This window comes from Zingiber officinale, chromosome 2B (genome assembly GCF_018446385.1).
Source record: "Zingiber officinale cultivar Zhangliang chromosome 2B, Zo_v1.1, whole genome shotgun sequence".
Classification (NCBI taxonomy): domain Eukaryota; kingdom Viridiplantae; phylum Streptophyta; class Magnoliopsida; order Zingiberales; family Zingiberaceae; genus Zingiber; species Zingiber officinale.
In genome coordinates this window covers 70,716,390-70,734,314 of record NC_055989.1, presented here as the reverse complement: position 1 = coordinate 70,734,314, position 17,925 = coordinate 70,716,390, and the positions used below count along the sequence as shown (strand labels likewise).

The 17,925-nt window shown below is 33.4% G+C and overlaps 1 protein-coding gene across 1 annotated transcript; it reads left to right on the top strand.

Annotated features, from left to right (window-relative positions):
• Positions 1–259: 259 nt before the first annotated feature.
• Positions 260–8,107, top strand: LOC122045834. Its single transcript, XM_042606206.1, has 10 exons — positions 260–379; positions 715–1,050; positions 1,123–1,242; positions 1,865–1,944; positions 2,643–3,064; positions 3,679–3,854; positions 5,947–6,032; positions 6,421–6,554; positions 7,287–7,577; positions 7,653–8,107. Exons 2-10 carry the CDS (start codon positions 727–729, stop codon positions 7,862–7,864), a joined length of 1,845 nt encoding a protein of 614 aa, XP_042462140.1. The 5' UTR covers positions 260–379; positions 715–726; the 3' UTR covers positions 7,865–8,107.
• The last annotated feature ends 9,818 nt before the right edge of the window (positions 8,108–17,925 follow it).

The window sequence follows — 17,925 nt, the reverse complement described above, 5'->3', positions numbered from 1 at the left end:
AATAAAATACTGAAATTATATTTTAATTTTTTAAGAGAGTTATTTTTATTTTTAGAATTTAAAAAAAAATCTGACAAACCTATATTATTATACCGATTAAAAAAAAAATAAGATATTTTAAAAAGTAAAATTAGGTTATTCTTAATAAAATCTTTTTTATTTTTATTTTACCAAAAATACAAGGGCTGAAAGAAAAGCAATAAATTTAAAATAAAATAAAATTGATTAGGTATAAAACAATAAATTTTATTTGAATAAGCTATCTATCTTTTGTTAAATTAATCTCTATTCTGCAATTGTTTTCATCTTCTCCATCGGCGAACTGCGAGTTGCGGCTGTCCCCTTCCAAACCCTCGTGCGGCTCCGGCGAAGGCCACCGGTGAGTGGCTCTCTCTCCTTCTCTCTTCTTCTCTCTTTGTCTATCTCTCTTCTCCTTCGGCCTCTCCCGCGCCTGCGGGGCGTCGGCCTGCATGAAGCCGAACATGGAATCGCGCCAGCAACGGCGGTCCTTTTGTAATTCGGATGCCGCCTCTCTTTTACCCTTCTTCTTCTCTTGCCGGTGGGGCTGGTGCCGAGACGTTCTGTGTGGCGGGCTGGTGGGGCTGGTGGGGCTGGTGCCGAGACCGACGTTCTGTGTGGCGGGCTGAACGAAACTTAAAATATGAAGTAATTTGCAGAATTTGGACAATTATTTATGCAGTTGCATCTTTGTAGATTGGTTCGAGAATGAAAGAGACAATCCGTACTAATCGTGGTAGTAGCAGCCGATCTCAAAAAGAGGAAGAGACGAAGGATGAAAATAGATTTTTTGCTACTAAGAAAACTGCTCAGCAGCAGATGGGACCTGCGCTTCGATCTTGTAAGCGACGCCGCCATCTAGATCAGTGTTCATCGAAGCCCTTGTTGTATCAACACAGGCAAATATTGAGCCGCCTCCTTGATTGCCTCACCAACGCGCACCAATGGAAGGAAGCTAGCGGAGTCCTTAGCCTTCTGCTGAAGGCGACTCCTGAGGGATCCTCCTTGTTGGAGGATCGGCGAAATTTCCTAGTTAGTTTCATAAAACTAACAAACTCTTACTTGTTGCGTGCCCCTTTTTTGATGCCAAGTGCCCATTGGCAGGTTGCAATGGAGATTCAAAGGCGTTTTTATGGAGCAGAGAGCCATTATCAGACTAAGATTAAGAAGATATATGATATTTGGATGAGTAAGCTCCAGTGGATGAAAGAGCACCCTAAGAAGGTATCTTTTTTTTCACCTCATAAAGACACCTTGATGACACAATTATTTTAGATTATTTGCATTTGAATATATCTAGTCTAACTGCTATGTAGATTGTAGAAGCTTAAGAATGAACAAAGTACAAACAGTATCCCTTTCAAATTCAGATATGTTCATGTAGATCGTATCAATTATGCTTTTAAAGAAATTAAGGCATTTAACTAAACTTCTTGAACGATATATGTTGCATGATCAGGTCTTGCTCCTTGAAAGCAAAGACAATTACTCAAAATTTAGAATTTTGTTCTTACTGAGACTGTTGTTTTTCTATAATCTCGTCCATCCATTGAGCTACATGCAAGGTAATATTACTGATAATACTGAAATTAATTCAATCTTTTTTTTTACAACACCCAACATGACTTATAGGTCTCTGTTTATTTGAAATGATTTATAGGTACAAGAGCTTTTCTTGCCTTGTCTTGGTTTCTTAGAGATAAATGTCTATTATTCTTAATGTTTGCTTAATTGTGTTTTTATGCTTATCACATTCATGTTTCTTCTTTGCAATTGGTTTTTGTTATCATAATTTTGTATAAACATGTATCTTGCAGTTGATTTTTGCCTTGTTATTGTTGAGCAGAGGAACTCTGTGCTGTTCGAATTGGCTGTTTTTTCTATTTCACAGGGGAACTTTGAGGAGGCATTATGTAACACAAAAATGTACGTTCTTTGTCAATATTTGTGTGATATGCTTTCAAGTATAGAGTTATTAATTTGTTCTAACGTTAGTCTTTGGGCCATGTGAGATGCTTATATCATTAAGGACTTAAAAGTGATAAGTGCTTAGCCAATCAACATTAACTAGTATCACAACAGGAGGTTTGGAGTATGAATTGCACTTGTCAAAAAAATATCTAATTGCGTTGAATGTTGAGTTTGGGCTAATCAAGACAAGGACCCACCCCACACATGAAGGTGGAGTGTAAACAATATAAAAGCTTTTTTTTCCTATGGCTTGAGCTTAAGATCTTTGAACCTCGAGGGGAACTGTTAACTGCTAGGGAGCTAAGTTAAATCCTATTGGCTTAATTGTAAACATCATTTATCACAAGGATTAAATTGTAACTTTATATTGACAAATATAAATGTAGGTAAAATGACTACCAAGAGGAAGCTGCTCTAAGAATTTCCTCCATTGTTATCTTTATAATTGTATCTGTAATTCCTTTTAATTTCTTGATAAATATGTTCTGTGCTAGATATGATACAACTTTCCTACCAATTGCATGAGAAAAACTATTATATGTTTTACTTGGCTATTTTTGTAGAGCTTTTATCTATAAACTGATGGAAGGTCTAGAGAGGAGACACCTTTATCGTGTATGATTATATTTCTCTAACATCACTTTTATTCTCAGTATTTTACAAGATCCTGAGTTTACGAAAGAACCAACTGTTAACCTGTTTCATGGGTTAATACTATATGAGATGTGGTATTCTGGTCTGCCGGAAGACATGAAAATAAAAGGTTGTGATGTTCATATACCATCACAGATTTCTGACACAACCATCGCTAACAGTAATGAAGAACCTAATGCTTTTGTCAGTTCAAATGAACATAATGCCATGAATGTTGAAGATGGAAACGGTTCTTCTATAGTGGCATCTGAAAGTTCAATTTGTGTTGAAAAGAATATACTTGATTTTAAAGAGACAGCAAAACAAAAAAATAGTGGTGCCCTTCATGCCACTGAACTCTCAAGCAGATCTGATTTGAACGATGTCTCACTTTCAAACCCTCAGCACAACTACTCATCATGTTCCATTTTTCTTTCACATGGTTAGTCTTTCACTCTTGCTCATGAACTTCTACGTGGATAAGTAAATTTATTTTACCCACTGATGACACTTGCATTTGCATTTATATCTCGCTATACTTTTATGTTTATCATGGAACATTTCTGTGCTCTTTTGAAATTTAACTTATCGAGAACTAATGCAAGTCAAGTATCCTTTACACGGCAAGTATAAATATGACTACACAATTATTCTTACTGAATCTAGGTATTTTAAAACATGATTTTCTAAATCTCCCGAATCCATCTTTGATGGGAAATCAAACATGGACTTTTAAACTGACAATTTTGATTTCCATCAATTATCTCTAAGAAACCAGATGGATATGCATTATATGATGTCTAAATGAATGTGTTCAATAATAATTTTTTTCTTAAAAATTAGCTTGTCCTCTGCACTTAGGCTTTTGATTTATTAATGAATAATTTTCTACATGCCTTGTAAACATATTTTAGTAGTAAGAAAAATACTAATCTTGGTTTTTGTGTTCTTTCTAAAAATGTTTTTGACATGAAACTAAGCATCCTAGACTTTTGCTGCCAGTGCTTCAAAACAAATTGTGAAATGATTGACTGTAATACTAATTTACCATGAAAGGATTGGAAAAAAGTTTGCTCCCTTTGCAATTTGATCACTTGAAAGAAGACCTAGAGCGTGTCATACACTCATATAGAGGCTTGGTCAACGAACAATACAATGATGCAGTGAAGCATTTGAGGCTTGCTCTTCACTCTACACCACCATGTTCGGCTGCCTTGTTGCCCCTTGTGCAGGTATTTTAGCCAAGACTGTAATGCTTAGAAAGCAAAATGAGTACGTCAATTTTATTTCTTTGTACATCTATCAATGTTTCTTAATCAGATTTTAAATAACTGCATAATTCATTTATTTCATTATTAACAATCAGGAACAATGATGAGTGTGGATGAATCTTTATTTAATGTGCCTAGATCTCATGTTAGAGTAAAATCCATGTCATTACATAATATTTTGCTTAGAGAGTTCAACCAACTTGATAGTGTTCCTTCTGTAAATGTTGTGACTGTCATTGCCAGTGAGAAGTTCTGTCTTCACCGGAAATGATGATGTGAGTACTCATGCAAAAATATAGAACAAGGGAAGGCCACCGACTTTAGTGATACTTTATTTTGGATATTTGGTTATTCAAATGTAGTTAAGAATTAAGATTTCTGTTAGTTCTGTGTTATTTGTTGATCTCCATACGTTTAATCCAATTCTAGTGTAATTTTTTTTCTCTTCTCTCTTCAATTGTACTGCTCTCAACCAAAATTTACTACTGTTAGAAAGCTTAGTGGGTTGGTGAAATGTGTAGATATATTGCATGCTTTCTAAGTAGTTTTAGCTCTGACAGTTGCCTTTGCCCTTATTGCAAAACAACTTTAACGTATACCTTATGATTAAGCTACCGCATGGAAGTATAAGGTAGCAATCTGGGTCGCTTTATGCTACTGGCTCTTGATGGTAAGATTTGTCAGCAAAAATCTCCTATGCTTTGTGCTATAGTGTTAGGTAGCCTTGTTTAACAAGGTGAAAGACTAGTTACTGAAAATCTCAGAAGCTTGAGTTTGCATACTAGGTAAACCTATATTATTGGTCTAATCATTCTGAGATTTTCTTGTAATATGCTTTAGGACTTGAAGGATTTCATAATATTAGTTTTTTAAGCTTGTATGACTGTTAGTGTAGTCTTTTCCATGATTTATTAGGCCGTTAGTTATTATGACTTGCCTTACCTAAATGTTTATGTTTGTTCATATAATACAGCTTAGTGCTTTTTCTCTCTAACTACATTATCCATAGGTTTCCCTGTTCCAATGGAATCCTTGGGAATGTTTTAGAAGTAGCAACCTTGTGGGATCTACCTAGACTAGTCCTCTGATCCATCTTCAACTTCATCTGCCTTCTATAACAACTAACCCTGTTGCAGTGGTTTGTTGTCATTGTCCTGTCACTATCACATGCCTTAATCTCTCTTTCATCCTCTATGCTCTTTATTCTGTTGGTTACAGTAGTACATATAGATTAACACTCTTTTCTAATCTCTTCTCTCCTTGTCCTGGAATATTTGTTGGGATTTCATTGATTCTCTCACAGGATTTATCCTCGTTAGTTTCTTTTATTAGTAGATGGTGGAACACATTCTATCTCCAATTATTCAATTTTTTTAGATTTGTAATATCTTTAGTTTTTAGAAGAAGCTGAAGTGATATATGCATTATGTTAGTCTGAAGTGCAGATAGCCTATAGCTTTACTGAATGCCTCAATGTGATTATATTTGTTTCACAAGCTAAGCATGATTGATCTATGTTCCAGTTTGAAGGGTATAAGAATAAGTAGTCCCATACGTCTAGGTGCATTAGTTGTGATTGAGGCTCAAATGTGAGATAATCTACATATTGTTGCAAATTTTCTCTTTTGTACTGCTCTTTTCCAATCAATCTACTGAAATTTGAGATAACATTTGGCTTCTGTTTCTTGAGAACAATAAATTGATCATGTTCTTTCCACATTTCTACAAACCATTTGAAGTTACTGCTGTTTAACTAGATAGAAATAATCACTACCTATATATTTGGATTATTTCCTGAAAGCATGGATTTATTTGTTGGGCTACTAACTAAAACCATTTGTCTGTTGCTTCCAAACTATGTTTTGCCTCATCATTATTATAGAAATAATGTTGAACATGACAATCATCCAGATGATAGTTCTCAATTTTACCCTTTGATGTGCATCTAACTATATACCAATTTAGCTGGATGAGCATTATTGAACCCCTTATTTGGGTTCTTTTCAAATTTTCTTTTGTGTATGCTGCCTAATTAACATTTCTTTATATGCAGCTACATCTGCTTGGTGATCGTGTTGAAGAAGCACTAACAGAGCTGGATGGCTGCTGCCAGAATTCTAGACTTTCAGAGCCTTTCAGGTTCTTTTTTGTTACTAATATTTTTTTTTATTTATCACCAGCGGTAAGTTTTCTCTTAGTTTAAAGCGAAATTTGTCAGTACATAATGAAACTTGAAAGAATAGAAAAAGTTGGGACATTTTTCAAGCTTTTCTTTTAAACTTTCACGGTTTAGTGTCGTAACTACGAAGGTGGGAGAAGAATATCGTCGTTTTCTCATCCCATTCATTCACTTAAAAACTGAATAAAAAATTATAAAAATAATGAAGCATTTCGAAAATATGAAAAAGCTGAATAAGTATAAAAATAATAAAAATACTAAAACCACTCTTATTTTTTATTTAAGTTAATGAAATGTAGTGTTCAAAGTAGCCATTGAAGATCCTTGCAACTCTTGTTTTTCTTCCAGATTGAAGGCTAGAATTCTGGAGTGTTTTCAAAGCAATCAAGTGGCTATTATTTGTACCTGCTATGAGGCTGCACTGAGAAGGGATTCAACGTGTAACCAGTCACTTCAAAGGCTAATCAAAATGCACAGAATTGGTTTGCCCTAAGCTTGAATTTCTTTTTTGAATCTTTATCTCACATGCATGGGGATTGCCATTCTAGACATTTTTTTTAGAATACTTAACCGTTCAAAAATCCTTCTATGAATCATATATATCAGGATTTATTATTTAAGATAGATTTCATGATATTATTTATAAGAAAAAGGTTAGGTGGTTAAAATGAACATGGTTTATTGGAGATTAATGTGATTATCATGCGCCTCATAGAATAGAAAAATGTATGTAGTCAGGCCGTATATTTGTTTTAGGAATAGTATACTGTTTGGAAAATACAATGCGTGTGAAAAGTTGATGTATGAGAATATTGAGATGGATACCTGGGATTTCTGTGATAGATAATTTGTATCATTCACAAGCAGTTCGATAAAATGAGAGAAGGGCGAGAAAACATAGACCATTTGTAGATTTTATAGAATATAAAAGATTGAAACAATATTTGTTTGAGATAATATTTTACTTATCACCAATGGATATTTTAGCCCTTGTCACTAAGGGTCGATTAACTGTATATACAACTTGAATATTTGTTTCTTTCGATTATTGTGAGCATGTATATTGATAATAGTCTGCCAAATTTGATAGTCATGTATTGGCCTTTGAAAATTCACTATGTTCTTGATAGTCATGTATTGGCCTTTGAAAATTCACAATGTTCTAAATTAAATTTCGGACTGAGTTCTCATGTTTTCTTCATGTTCTTGTTTAGGCAACTATGGCACTATACCTCTCTTCGATATGATAGTTCTGAATTTAGATTCTACTGATGGGGATTCTAGCACATGGGAAGAGTTCGCCGTGTGCTTCCTTAAGATACTGACATCTTCAGCGAGGGATTTTGAAGATCACATATCGATAACTGGAAAGCGAGTTTCAACAGCCCTCATGTCTGATAAAATTCCCCGTGTTTATACTGATGAGGGTCATTGGAAGAGACGCTGTAGATGGTGGCGAACGCGCCATTTCAGCAAGGATGCAATTTTAAAAGATATTCAGCAGGGTAAGTTCTCAACTATGAGATCTTACACATTCCACTCAGTTTATCAAGTGTTGTTTCGTATGTTTGTTGCAACAGGTGACAAGAAACTCTTGGCTTCGAAAGCGGCATGTGCCTCCCATATGTATGGTCCACATTTCGATTACATCGAAGCAGTTTACCCTAGTCTCAGCAACACCGAAGATGCTTCTTTGCTCTCATTTCTACAATCTCATTTGAAGAACTCAACTAGGTTAGAGGAGATTTTGGGTGTTGATGCTTCTTCTCTTTACTCATTTCTGCAAGAATAACTCAACTAGGTTAGAGGATAATATGGCGTCGCGAAGTATATCTGGATTGATGTAGCGCTTCTCCTTTTTGGCTAGGGTTTCTCGTTTTCCCCATTTTGCCTCAAAGATGTTTGTACAAATGCCGTAGGGCTTTGACGAATCACAAGAACAAAACCCAGTCTCTTGATTTTTTTTCTTCTCTTTTTACAGAATTATAGCAATCGATAGATCGATATAACAAGGTGGATTGGATTAAGAACAAAACCCAATGATCTTGATTTCTTTCTCTTGTTAGTTGTTTGATGATCAGTGTGATTTTCATTTCAACTTCATTTTAATTTTCATTTATATTATAGTAATTATAAAATTATAATTATTATGTAATAATAACCATTATCATTCTATAACTACTTAATTAAGCATAGTTACCAGAATATAATCTTAACAAGATTCCACGATAAAGATTTATTTAGATTATAATAATTATAATTGATAAATATTAATAAGAGATAAAAAAATAATGTATTTATAGTATAAATTATAGTTATTACAATATTAATGTCGATTATAATTAAAATATTCATATTATAATTTTTTTAAAAAATTCATTAATTCTAGAATTAAAAAAATCATCTTTTTGAAATTTTCTGATTTTGAATTATTTTTTTGAAAATTTCCGATTATTAATTACATTTCTCTTTTACTGACATGTATGATTATTTAAAAATGATTGATTAATTAAATCAAATAAGATTTTTTGTTGATGACCTTTAATGAATAATGAAGATTGACGACTTAGATGAGTTTATTATCCTTCTTGCTAGACGTTTAAAATAAGTTATTTTATTTTTAAATTTATTTCTTTAAAAAAATTATGTAAGAAATATTTTTTTTATTAAATTTTGTTTGAATTAATTAAAATTAATTAAAATTAGTTAAAAATATTATAATAGCTATTTTAATTAAGTTTCGAAGTATTTTTTATGAAGTTAAAACTATATTTTAGTGGAGTTTAAATATTTTTGATGAAGATCAATCATTTTATCTATAATATTTTTTACTAAGTCAAAATTATTTTCATTAACTTTATACGTTTAAATTTAGTTTTTTTAATAAATATCTTCTAACTTTAATAATTTTTAATATTTTAAACATATTATCAAATTATTTAAAATCTATCCATTTTACTAACTTGAGTGAAATTAAAATAAAATTACCTTAATATCCTTTTTCTATACACACTAAAAATAATTCTAAAATTTATTAGTAATTTTTATAAACGCATCAATTAATGATTTAGAGTATTCAATTGCGATGTATTATTGGAATCTAAAATTCGAAACTTAGCTACGACATATTATTGAGAATTTTCTCATTAATTAATTATAAATTTAGAATTTTTTTTAGTTCTACATCTCAGAATTAACAATATTTCGAGAGAGAACTTGTATATATACCTTGGGTCGGCAATATTAGAAAGTATATTTTTTTGGACCTTTTAACTAAGATCAAGTATAATATTAAATTAATTTTTTATAAGGGGAAGTCTCTGTTACAATAATTTACTGTTGAAATTTTTGAGTATCACCCTATCATTATACTATTAACATGAGTTAAAATTAATTGTAGTATAAAAAATTAAATTAAATTGTAATAAAGGAGAACTTGTTACCGATATCTTCGATATGATAGTTGTAAATTTAAATTCTACTGATCGGGATTCTAGCACAGGGGAAGAGTTCGCCGTGTGCTTTCTTAAGATACTGACATCTCAGCGAGGGATTTCGAAGATCACATATCGATAACTGAAAAGCGAGTTTCAACAGCCCTCATGTCTGATAAAATTCCCCGTGTTTATACTAATGAGGGTCATTGGAGGAGATGCTATAGATGGTGGCGAACGCGCCATTTCAACAAGGATGCAATTTTAAAAGATATTCAGCAGGGTAAGTTCTCAACTATGAGATCTTACACATTCCACTCAGTTTATCAAGTGTTGTTTTGTATGTTTGTTGCAACAGGTGACAAGAAACTCTTGGCTTCGAAAGCGGCATGTGCCTCCCATATGTACGGTCCACATTTCGATTACATCGAAGCAGTTTACCTGAGTCTCAGCAAGACCGAGGATGCTTCTTTGCTGTCATTTCTACAACCTCATTTGAAGAACTCAACTAGGTTAGAGGAGATTTTGGGTGTTGATGCTTCTTCTTTTTACTTATTTCTGCAAGAATAACTCAACTAGGTTAGAGGATAATCTGGCATCGCGAAGTATATCTGGATTGCTGTAGCGCTTCTCCTTTAAGCGTTTCTCGTTTTCCCCATTTTGCCTCAAAGATGCTTTGTACAAATGCCGTAAGGCTTTGGCGAATCACAAGAACAAAACCCAAGCTCTTTATTTTTTTTCCTCTTTTTACATAATTATAGCAATCGATAAATCGATATAACAAGGTGGATTGGATTAAGAACAAAACCCAGTGATCTTGATTTCTTTCTCTTGTTAGTTGTTTGATGATCAGTGTGATTTTCATTTCAACTTCATTTTAATTTTCATTTATATTATAGTAATTATAAAATTATAATTATTTTGTAATAATAACCATTATCATTCTATAACTACTTAATTAAGCATATTTACCAATATAATCTTAACAAGAATCCATGATAAAGATTTATTTAGATTATAATAATTATAATTGATAAATATTAATAAGAGATAAAAAAAATAATGTATTTATAGTATAAATTATAGTTATTACAATATTAATGTCGATTATAATTAAAATATTCATATTATAATACATGGCGCTAACTTTTAAAAAAAACTCATTAATTTCAGAATTTAAAAAAATCATTTTTTTTGAAAATTTTCTTTTCTGAATTACATATCTCTTTTGTTGACATGTTGGACATGTATTATTATTATTAATTAAATCAAATAAGATTTTTTTTTTGATGACCTTTAATAAATAATCAAGATTGACGATTTAGAAGGGTTTATTATCCTTCTTGCTAGACCTTTAATGAATAAATAAAAATATTATATTTTATTGAATTTTTTATTTTGATATTATTAAAGCTGATATGGTATATTAAAATAAGTTATTTTATTTTTAAATTTATTTCATTAAAAAAATTATGTAAGAAATATTTTTTTTATTAAATTTTGTTTGAATTAATTAAAATTAGTTAAAACTATTATAATAGCTATTTTAATTAAGTTTCGAAGTATTTTTTATGAAGTTAAAACTATATTTTAGTGGAGTTTAAATATTTTTGATGAAGATCAATCATTTTATCTATAATATTTTTTACTAAGTCAAAATTATTTTCATTAACTTTATACGTTTAAATTTAGTTTTTTTAATAAATATCTTCTAACTTTAATAATTTTTAATATTTTAAACATATTATCATACTATTTAAAATCTACCCATTTTACTAACTTGGGTGAAACTAAAATAAAATTACGTTAATATCATTTTTCTATTCACATTAAAAATAATTCTAAAATTTATTAATAAATTTTATAAACCATCAATTAATGATTTAAAGTATTCAGTTGCGATGTATTATTGGAATCTAAAATTCGAAACTTAGCTACGACATATTATTAAGAATTTTTCTCATTAATTAATTATAAATTTAGAATTTTCTTAAGTCCTGCAACTCAAAATTGACAATATTACGCAGAGAACTTGTATAAATACTTTAATATTAGAAAGTATACTTTTTTCGGTTTTTAACTAAGATCAAATATGATATTAAATTAATTTTTTTGGTTTTTAACTAAGATCAAATATGATATTAAATTAATTTTTTATATAATAATTTACTGTTGAGATTCTCAAGTATCACCTTATCATTATATTATTGCATGGGTCTGGTAATCTCTTACTCAATTTATAAGCAGTCTTTCAATTAAAATTAATTGTAGTATAAAAAATTAAATTAAATTATTATAAAGGAGAATCCGTTACCGATATATATTCATGTATTATATTACATATACAACTAGGGGCAAAATTGTATATAACTTTAGTAGAGCAATTGCTCCACCTTAATTTATTATAAGTACTTCTAGAAAAGGGTCTTGTCCCATTAAGAAAAATAAAAGTAGGAGTAATTTTAAAAAATTAAAACTATATTTTATAAATCAATTTTTCTTCTCTTAGATCTCTCTGCATTTCTTCACCTAGTATAAGGGCCTAGTAGCTCACGTAACGTACGTGTTTACAATCGCTAGTTAATTTTAAACGTTTTTTTTTATTTTGCCATTAAAATAATATCTAATAAAAATTAAATATTTATTTTCTTACACCGTTACGTTGTCTTCTTCTTCATGTCATGAAAACAATTATTGAGGCCAAAAAGTCCAAGAGAATTAAATTAGTTCGTCAAAAAAAAATAAAAAGAAAAAGAAAACAAAACAAAATGCTACTAGTTTTTAATAAGCTCAAGTTAAAACTCACGAAAGCCCAAAAAGTTCAAGAAAATTACATTAGTTCGTCAAAATAAAAAAAATAAAAAAAGAAAAGAATATTATCTGTGGATTATTTTATTTGACTTAATGAGCATTGATATATCCTCTTACCTGCCAATAATATTTTATGTAAGAAAAAAAATAATTATCAAAAAAAATTTATAATTTAATTTGTGTGGAAAAAATTATTTTATAATTTATGGTCGAATTTATTTTTCTTGTGTCGCACGTACATAATATAATTTTCCATAAAACTTTCTAACATAATAAAAAATAAGCAAAAAATCTTTATATTTATTATCAGAATAGTTTTAATTATTAATAAAAAATTAAAACTACACTCCCTTTTCAAAAATACCCTTAATTCTATATTTGTTAAGCTTCGAAGGTATATTTATCCACCAAATCGGACGGTACCCCCTAGTGATAATATAGGAAATATGATATCGAACCAATTCAAGCTAATAAAAAAAATAATGAAATATAACAACATCAAGTCGTAAATGACAATGCGTGTATGTATGTACATGTGAAAAACTCAAAAATCCAGAACAGAAGGAATAATAACTATAAGCAATGGAAACAATAAAATGAAACAACTAAACACAAATCCAACTTGAGCGGGACTAGTAGCCATGACCTCTGAGCGACACAACATAGGGTAAATGAACCAAGCGTTCGTGAACAAGTTTGGTGTTCGACTTGGTAAGAGCTTGTTTATGTTCGTTCAATATACACACGACTACTTAAACAAACAAGCTTGAACAACTCGTTAAACTAAACAAACAAGCTTGAACACATATGTGTTCAGCTCGTTAACGTTCGTGAAAACGTTCATGAAAAACGTTCGTGAAAAATGTTCGTGAACAATGTTCACGAACCATATTTATTAATAAAACTCTTTTATATATGCTAAATAAATAATATAATAAAATAAAATAAACAAATAAGTTTGAATTATCAAGTTCAATAACTAATCAAACAACTAAAAGTTTCAAAAAATCAAACAAGCTTGAATTGAGAGCTTGATAATATCTAAATGGACCAAGCTCAAGCCAAGCTTGAATTAAGAGCTCGATAACATCTAAACCAGCCAAACTTCAAACAAGTTCAAGCTCATAAAAAATAAACCAAGCCAAGCTTGAACAACGATTTCAAAAACTCGGTTCATTTTAAGCTCGGCTTGGCTCGGCTCGGTTATCTTATCAAACAAGCTTGAACACCCCAAAGCTCAGCTTGGCTCGATTCGTTTATAGCCATGGACATAACACCTCCTCTATCTGCTAACCTGAAAGTTAAGGAAAAAGCACAAGGTAGTGGGTACAACCACTCAGTGGGTAGAAGAAGATAGTGTATGAATAATATACTGATAGGAGATCTAAGGATATAGTCTCAGATAAAACACTTACTAACCAACGTAGGTGTCTTAACATAATCACTAGCTAACCAAAGTAAAATTAATAACATAACACTTCACTAAGATACTCAACTAAGTATAACCCACAAGTCGGGAGTACATATAGGACACCCAAACCTGCACGAACAAATACATGACCAACATATATCAAGTATATAACAAACACTGACTGCAAGAGAATGCTTTACCACCGATGGTCCCGTGGGCAGTCAGGATAAATGACTAGTCACTGCCCGTGGAAGAACGCTCTACCACGGATGGTCCCGTGGGCAGATAGGGTCAATAACTAGTCACTGTCTGCGGGAGAACGCTATACCACGGATAGTCTCGTGGACAGACAGGGTATATACCAATGGTCACTAACGACTCTCTCAACCAGGCATGAGAAATAAGATATACTAACGGTCATTGTCGAATCTCTCAACCACGAATGAGGGACAATGGTTGACAGGATAATCTTACGGTCGCTGACGACTCTCTCAACCACGAATGGGAGACAATGGTCGATAGGATATACCAACCAAGGGTTTGGTAGAATCCTCGAAATCCTACACTGTAGTATAATTCTACTAATGTATAGGCATGAGCCTATATAACAAGTAAAAGTTTACTAGGATACTCGGTACCCTATATTACGATATAATCCTACTAATATACAAGCACGAAATAGACAATCACACCCCCAAGTTATTAGTCACTTAGCATTAATATCTCGACTAAGTCCATGGAATCATCTCAGATATGATAAACAATGGGATTAAGATCGAGCAATCCTAGAGGGTGATTCAAAGGGGAAAGCCTAGTGAAATACACTACTCTTCTGTTAGGGAGTGATTTCCATCAAGTATAGATCAGTATAATCTCACTAATATATATGTCCTCACACCAGTATACAACTATACTACCTATAATATTAGTGCCCTGCAGGCACGAGCCTAAGTATATAACCATACTTTAATACAAATTCATGAACATAAGCTATCGGCCTATTATAACAACAAGAGTCTATTAGGATACTCAATATCCTACACCATAGTATAAAATAACAAACAAAGGTTTAGCAAGATGCTTAATATCCTAAACTACGGTGTGATCGTCTTAACAATAAATACAAATTCAAATCATCTACCAGGGATCTAATAGAATATCCAATGTCTTACACTAGGGCCTGGTAATATCGTGCATAAATATATAAACACAATCATGGATAATAAACAAGACTACCTAGCTATCAACAATAGATCAACATATAAGGACAACAATAAGGTATCAAACTCAGGAGTAATATAGCGCAGATTTAAGGTAAACAAGTATCTGTGACCCAATTACAACCTGACAGTAAATAATCATACACTATAATAAAAGATCGCAAAAGATAAGCAAAATCTACCCACCTCAAATCTAGATCGTCCTGTCTTCAAATCAAAGGATTTGCCTCGAGCTGGAATCCTTTGCGTATCGATAGAAAGGGGCGGCAGTCGGCCGTAAGTCATATGCATGTGAAATTTCTTCGAACACCGAACGAGACATATTCACATCTCCACCATGTGCATAACCAGAGATGTGGGAGTTATACGACACCTCATTTCTCACAGGCATATCTTCGAGCACTTAGTGGGTCTCGTCAAGGAGGAGGCACTTGGAGTACATGTCAACGAGGGAAATTACCTACGCACATATTGCAGAGGTCAAAGATGATCCTAACTTGACAATGTACGCGTGGACCTATCGTCGACAGGTGGTTGGTGGTGACCTCGACGACAACAGTAGATGGGAAGTGTAACGACCCGCCTTCTACTACTAGGCTGTAAGGCGAATCGCTACATTACTACTGTACTGGCTATGCGGAAAACTGATCTAATTTGAGTTTTTTTATGCTACTGATATCTGATCTAATACATGTTATTGGTTCTACCTGTGCTAGGGGAGATGATCTAAGGGATACCTGGTGTATCCTACATCCCCTACGGTCAAGGAGCTGGACTGGTAAGTTTCTTGGACGAAACCTGAGCTTCCCAATCGATCCAAGCTGGACTGGATCGATTGCTCTTGGTTGGATCGGTCCGTGGATCGATCGGAGCTGGGGAACGTTCTGTTCCCAACTGGATCGGTCGGCAGACCGATCCAGGTGTGTCTGGATCGGTCGGCTGACCGATCCAGGTACCTGAGATCCCCTGGAACGCTACTGTATCGTGCTGGATCGGTCGGCTGACCGATCCAGGAGGATACAGTAGCGTACTGCATCTGTCTGGATCGGTCGGCTGACCGATCCAGTAGCACTTCCCAGGCTCTGATCGGTCTGGAGACCGATCAGAGTCTGATTTCGCCCGGGGACTCTGATTTCAGCACTCTGGTGTGCCAAAATACCATATAACAACTATCTAATGCATGATAAACTATTCTAATAACATGTAGTAACTATTCTAAACTTAAGCTAAAGCAAGGTTTACTGGTTCATGGCATTTTACTCGCTAACATGCATTTTAACAACTTAAAGTGCATGAACGTAGAGATTTCTAAAAGTTCTAATTGTTTAAAATTTGCTAATGTTCAAAAGTGTATAAAACATGTAAACTGAAACCAATAACTGCAAAGTGCTAAAGTAAATGCTATATCTCCAGAGGGTCTTTTATTCCAGTTCCTTCCACACACATCTTGATCTGCATTGACCTCCAGCCTCCACTGCTAGTCCACTTTTCCTTTACATTTATCTGCAGTATAAGAAAAGTAGTATCTGTAAGCTAACAAGCTTAGTAAGAAACCATCTACCTCACAAAAACATGCAACGATGCAATATGATTTTTAAAGCATGTTATTTGAAAGAAACTGACTAGGCTAAACATATGAACATGGCATATGATCATACAAGCATCGCAATCTAGAACTGAACATGAGCTATCATAATGTATAAGCAAGGAAGAGCTAAACTGAAGCTAAACTAGTACTGAATTCAAACTCAACTAACATAACTAATTTTGAGTTTTGAAAACTATTTCATAATAAGTGAAAATAATAATCATGCTGTTTGGGCCCGGCAACTGTACTTGCTGTGCGCGCATCCCTAATTAGACCCGGGTTTGCAAGTCCCGAATTTAGTAGGGTTAACTAGGTTATCTAAACCTAGGGACGACTGTGGGAGTCCAACCCAATGGATATCTGATCCAGTACAGTGCCACTGAAAATAAAATACTGAATATAGCTAACTGTTTTAACTTGCTGTTTCTAGGTTATCTGAACCTAGAGCTAGGTTATCTGAACCTAGAGGCGACTGTGGGAGCCCACCCATTGGACCGTAGTCCCATAAAACTGAACTAAACTAATGTGCTGTTTTAAATGCTTCTAATGCATTTAACTGAGCTATTAAACATAACTGAGGTGGTATTTAGCTACACTAACATTTTACCGAACACTTGGTGTGCTCCAACTCTCTCCTCTAATAGGGAGATCACCTCTAGGCACCCGACAACGTCTAGAATCTCCAACTAAAGGAGAACAACGTGTCCGACCCGTCTAGAGGTGCTCAACTAGATCCCTAATCCTCGAGGAGGGTTTAAACACACCCTATGTACCGAAAAACCTGCATATAGCTAAAACTAATGCGTAGGAAACCAAACGGAGCTATTATACTGCAGGTGAGGGGTTTCTTACCTCCTGTTCGTAATTTCTTACGATTCTATTCGCTAGAATTCCGGTGGAGATGACCTTCTCGACGATCCGATCACGTCTTCGCGTTCCTCTCGCGGAGAAGAACCTCTTTCGTGTTGGAGTCGTCGCCGGAAGATGAACCTAGGGACCTTGGGCTAGGGCACCGAGAGAGAAGGAGAGGGAGAGGGGGCGGCGGTGAGGTGAGGAAAAGAAAAGTGGCGTGAGGTGAGGAGGTGCCGAACCAAGAAAATAAACCAAGCTAACTTAAGTTTCCTATTTATATTAAGGAGTTAATTCGCCCAATACCACTATAAATTTTATTGGTTCCCTTTCCTTTCAGTACGGCCCTGCTGGGTTTAACCGGTTACTAACATTATCCCTAAACCATAGGTCTCGGGTTCGATTCCCGCCTAAGCTATTTTGCGGTTCTATTTATTTTTGCTGCTTCCGCTACTCGGAAAATTCCGGAAAAATATCTAAAAATTCCAGAAAAATCATAGAACAATTCTAATGCAAGTTTGAGAATTTTCGGGCGTTACA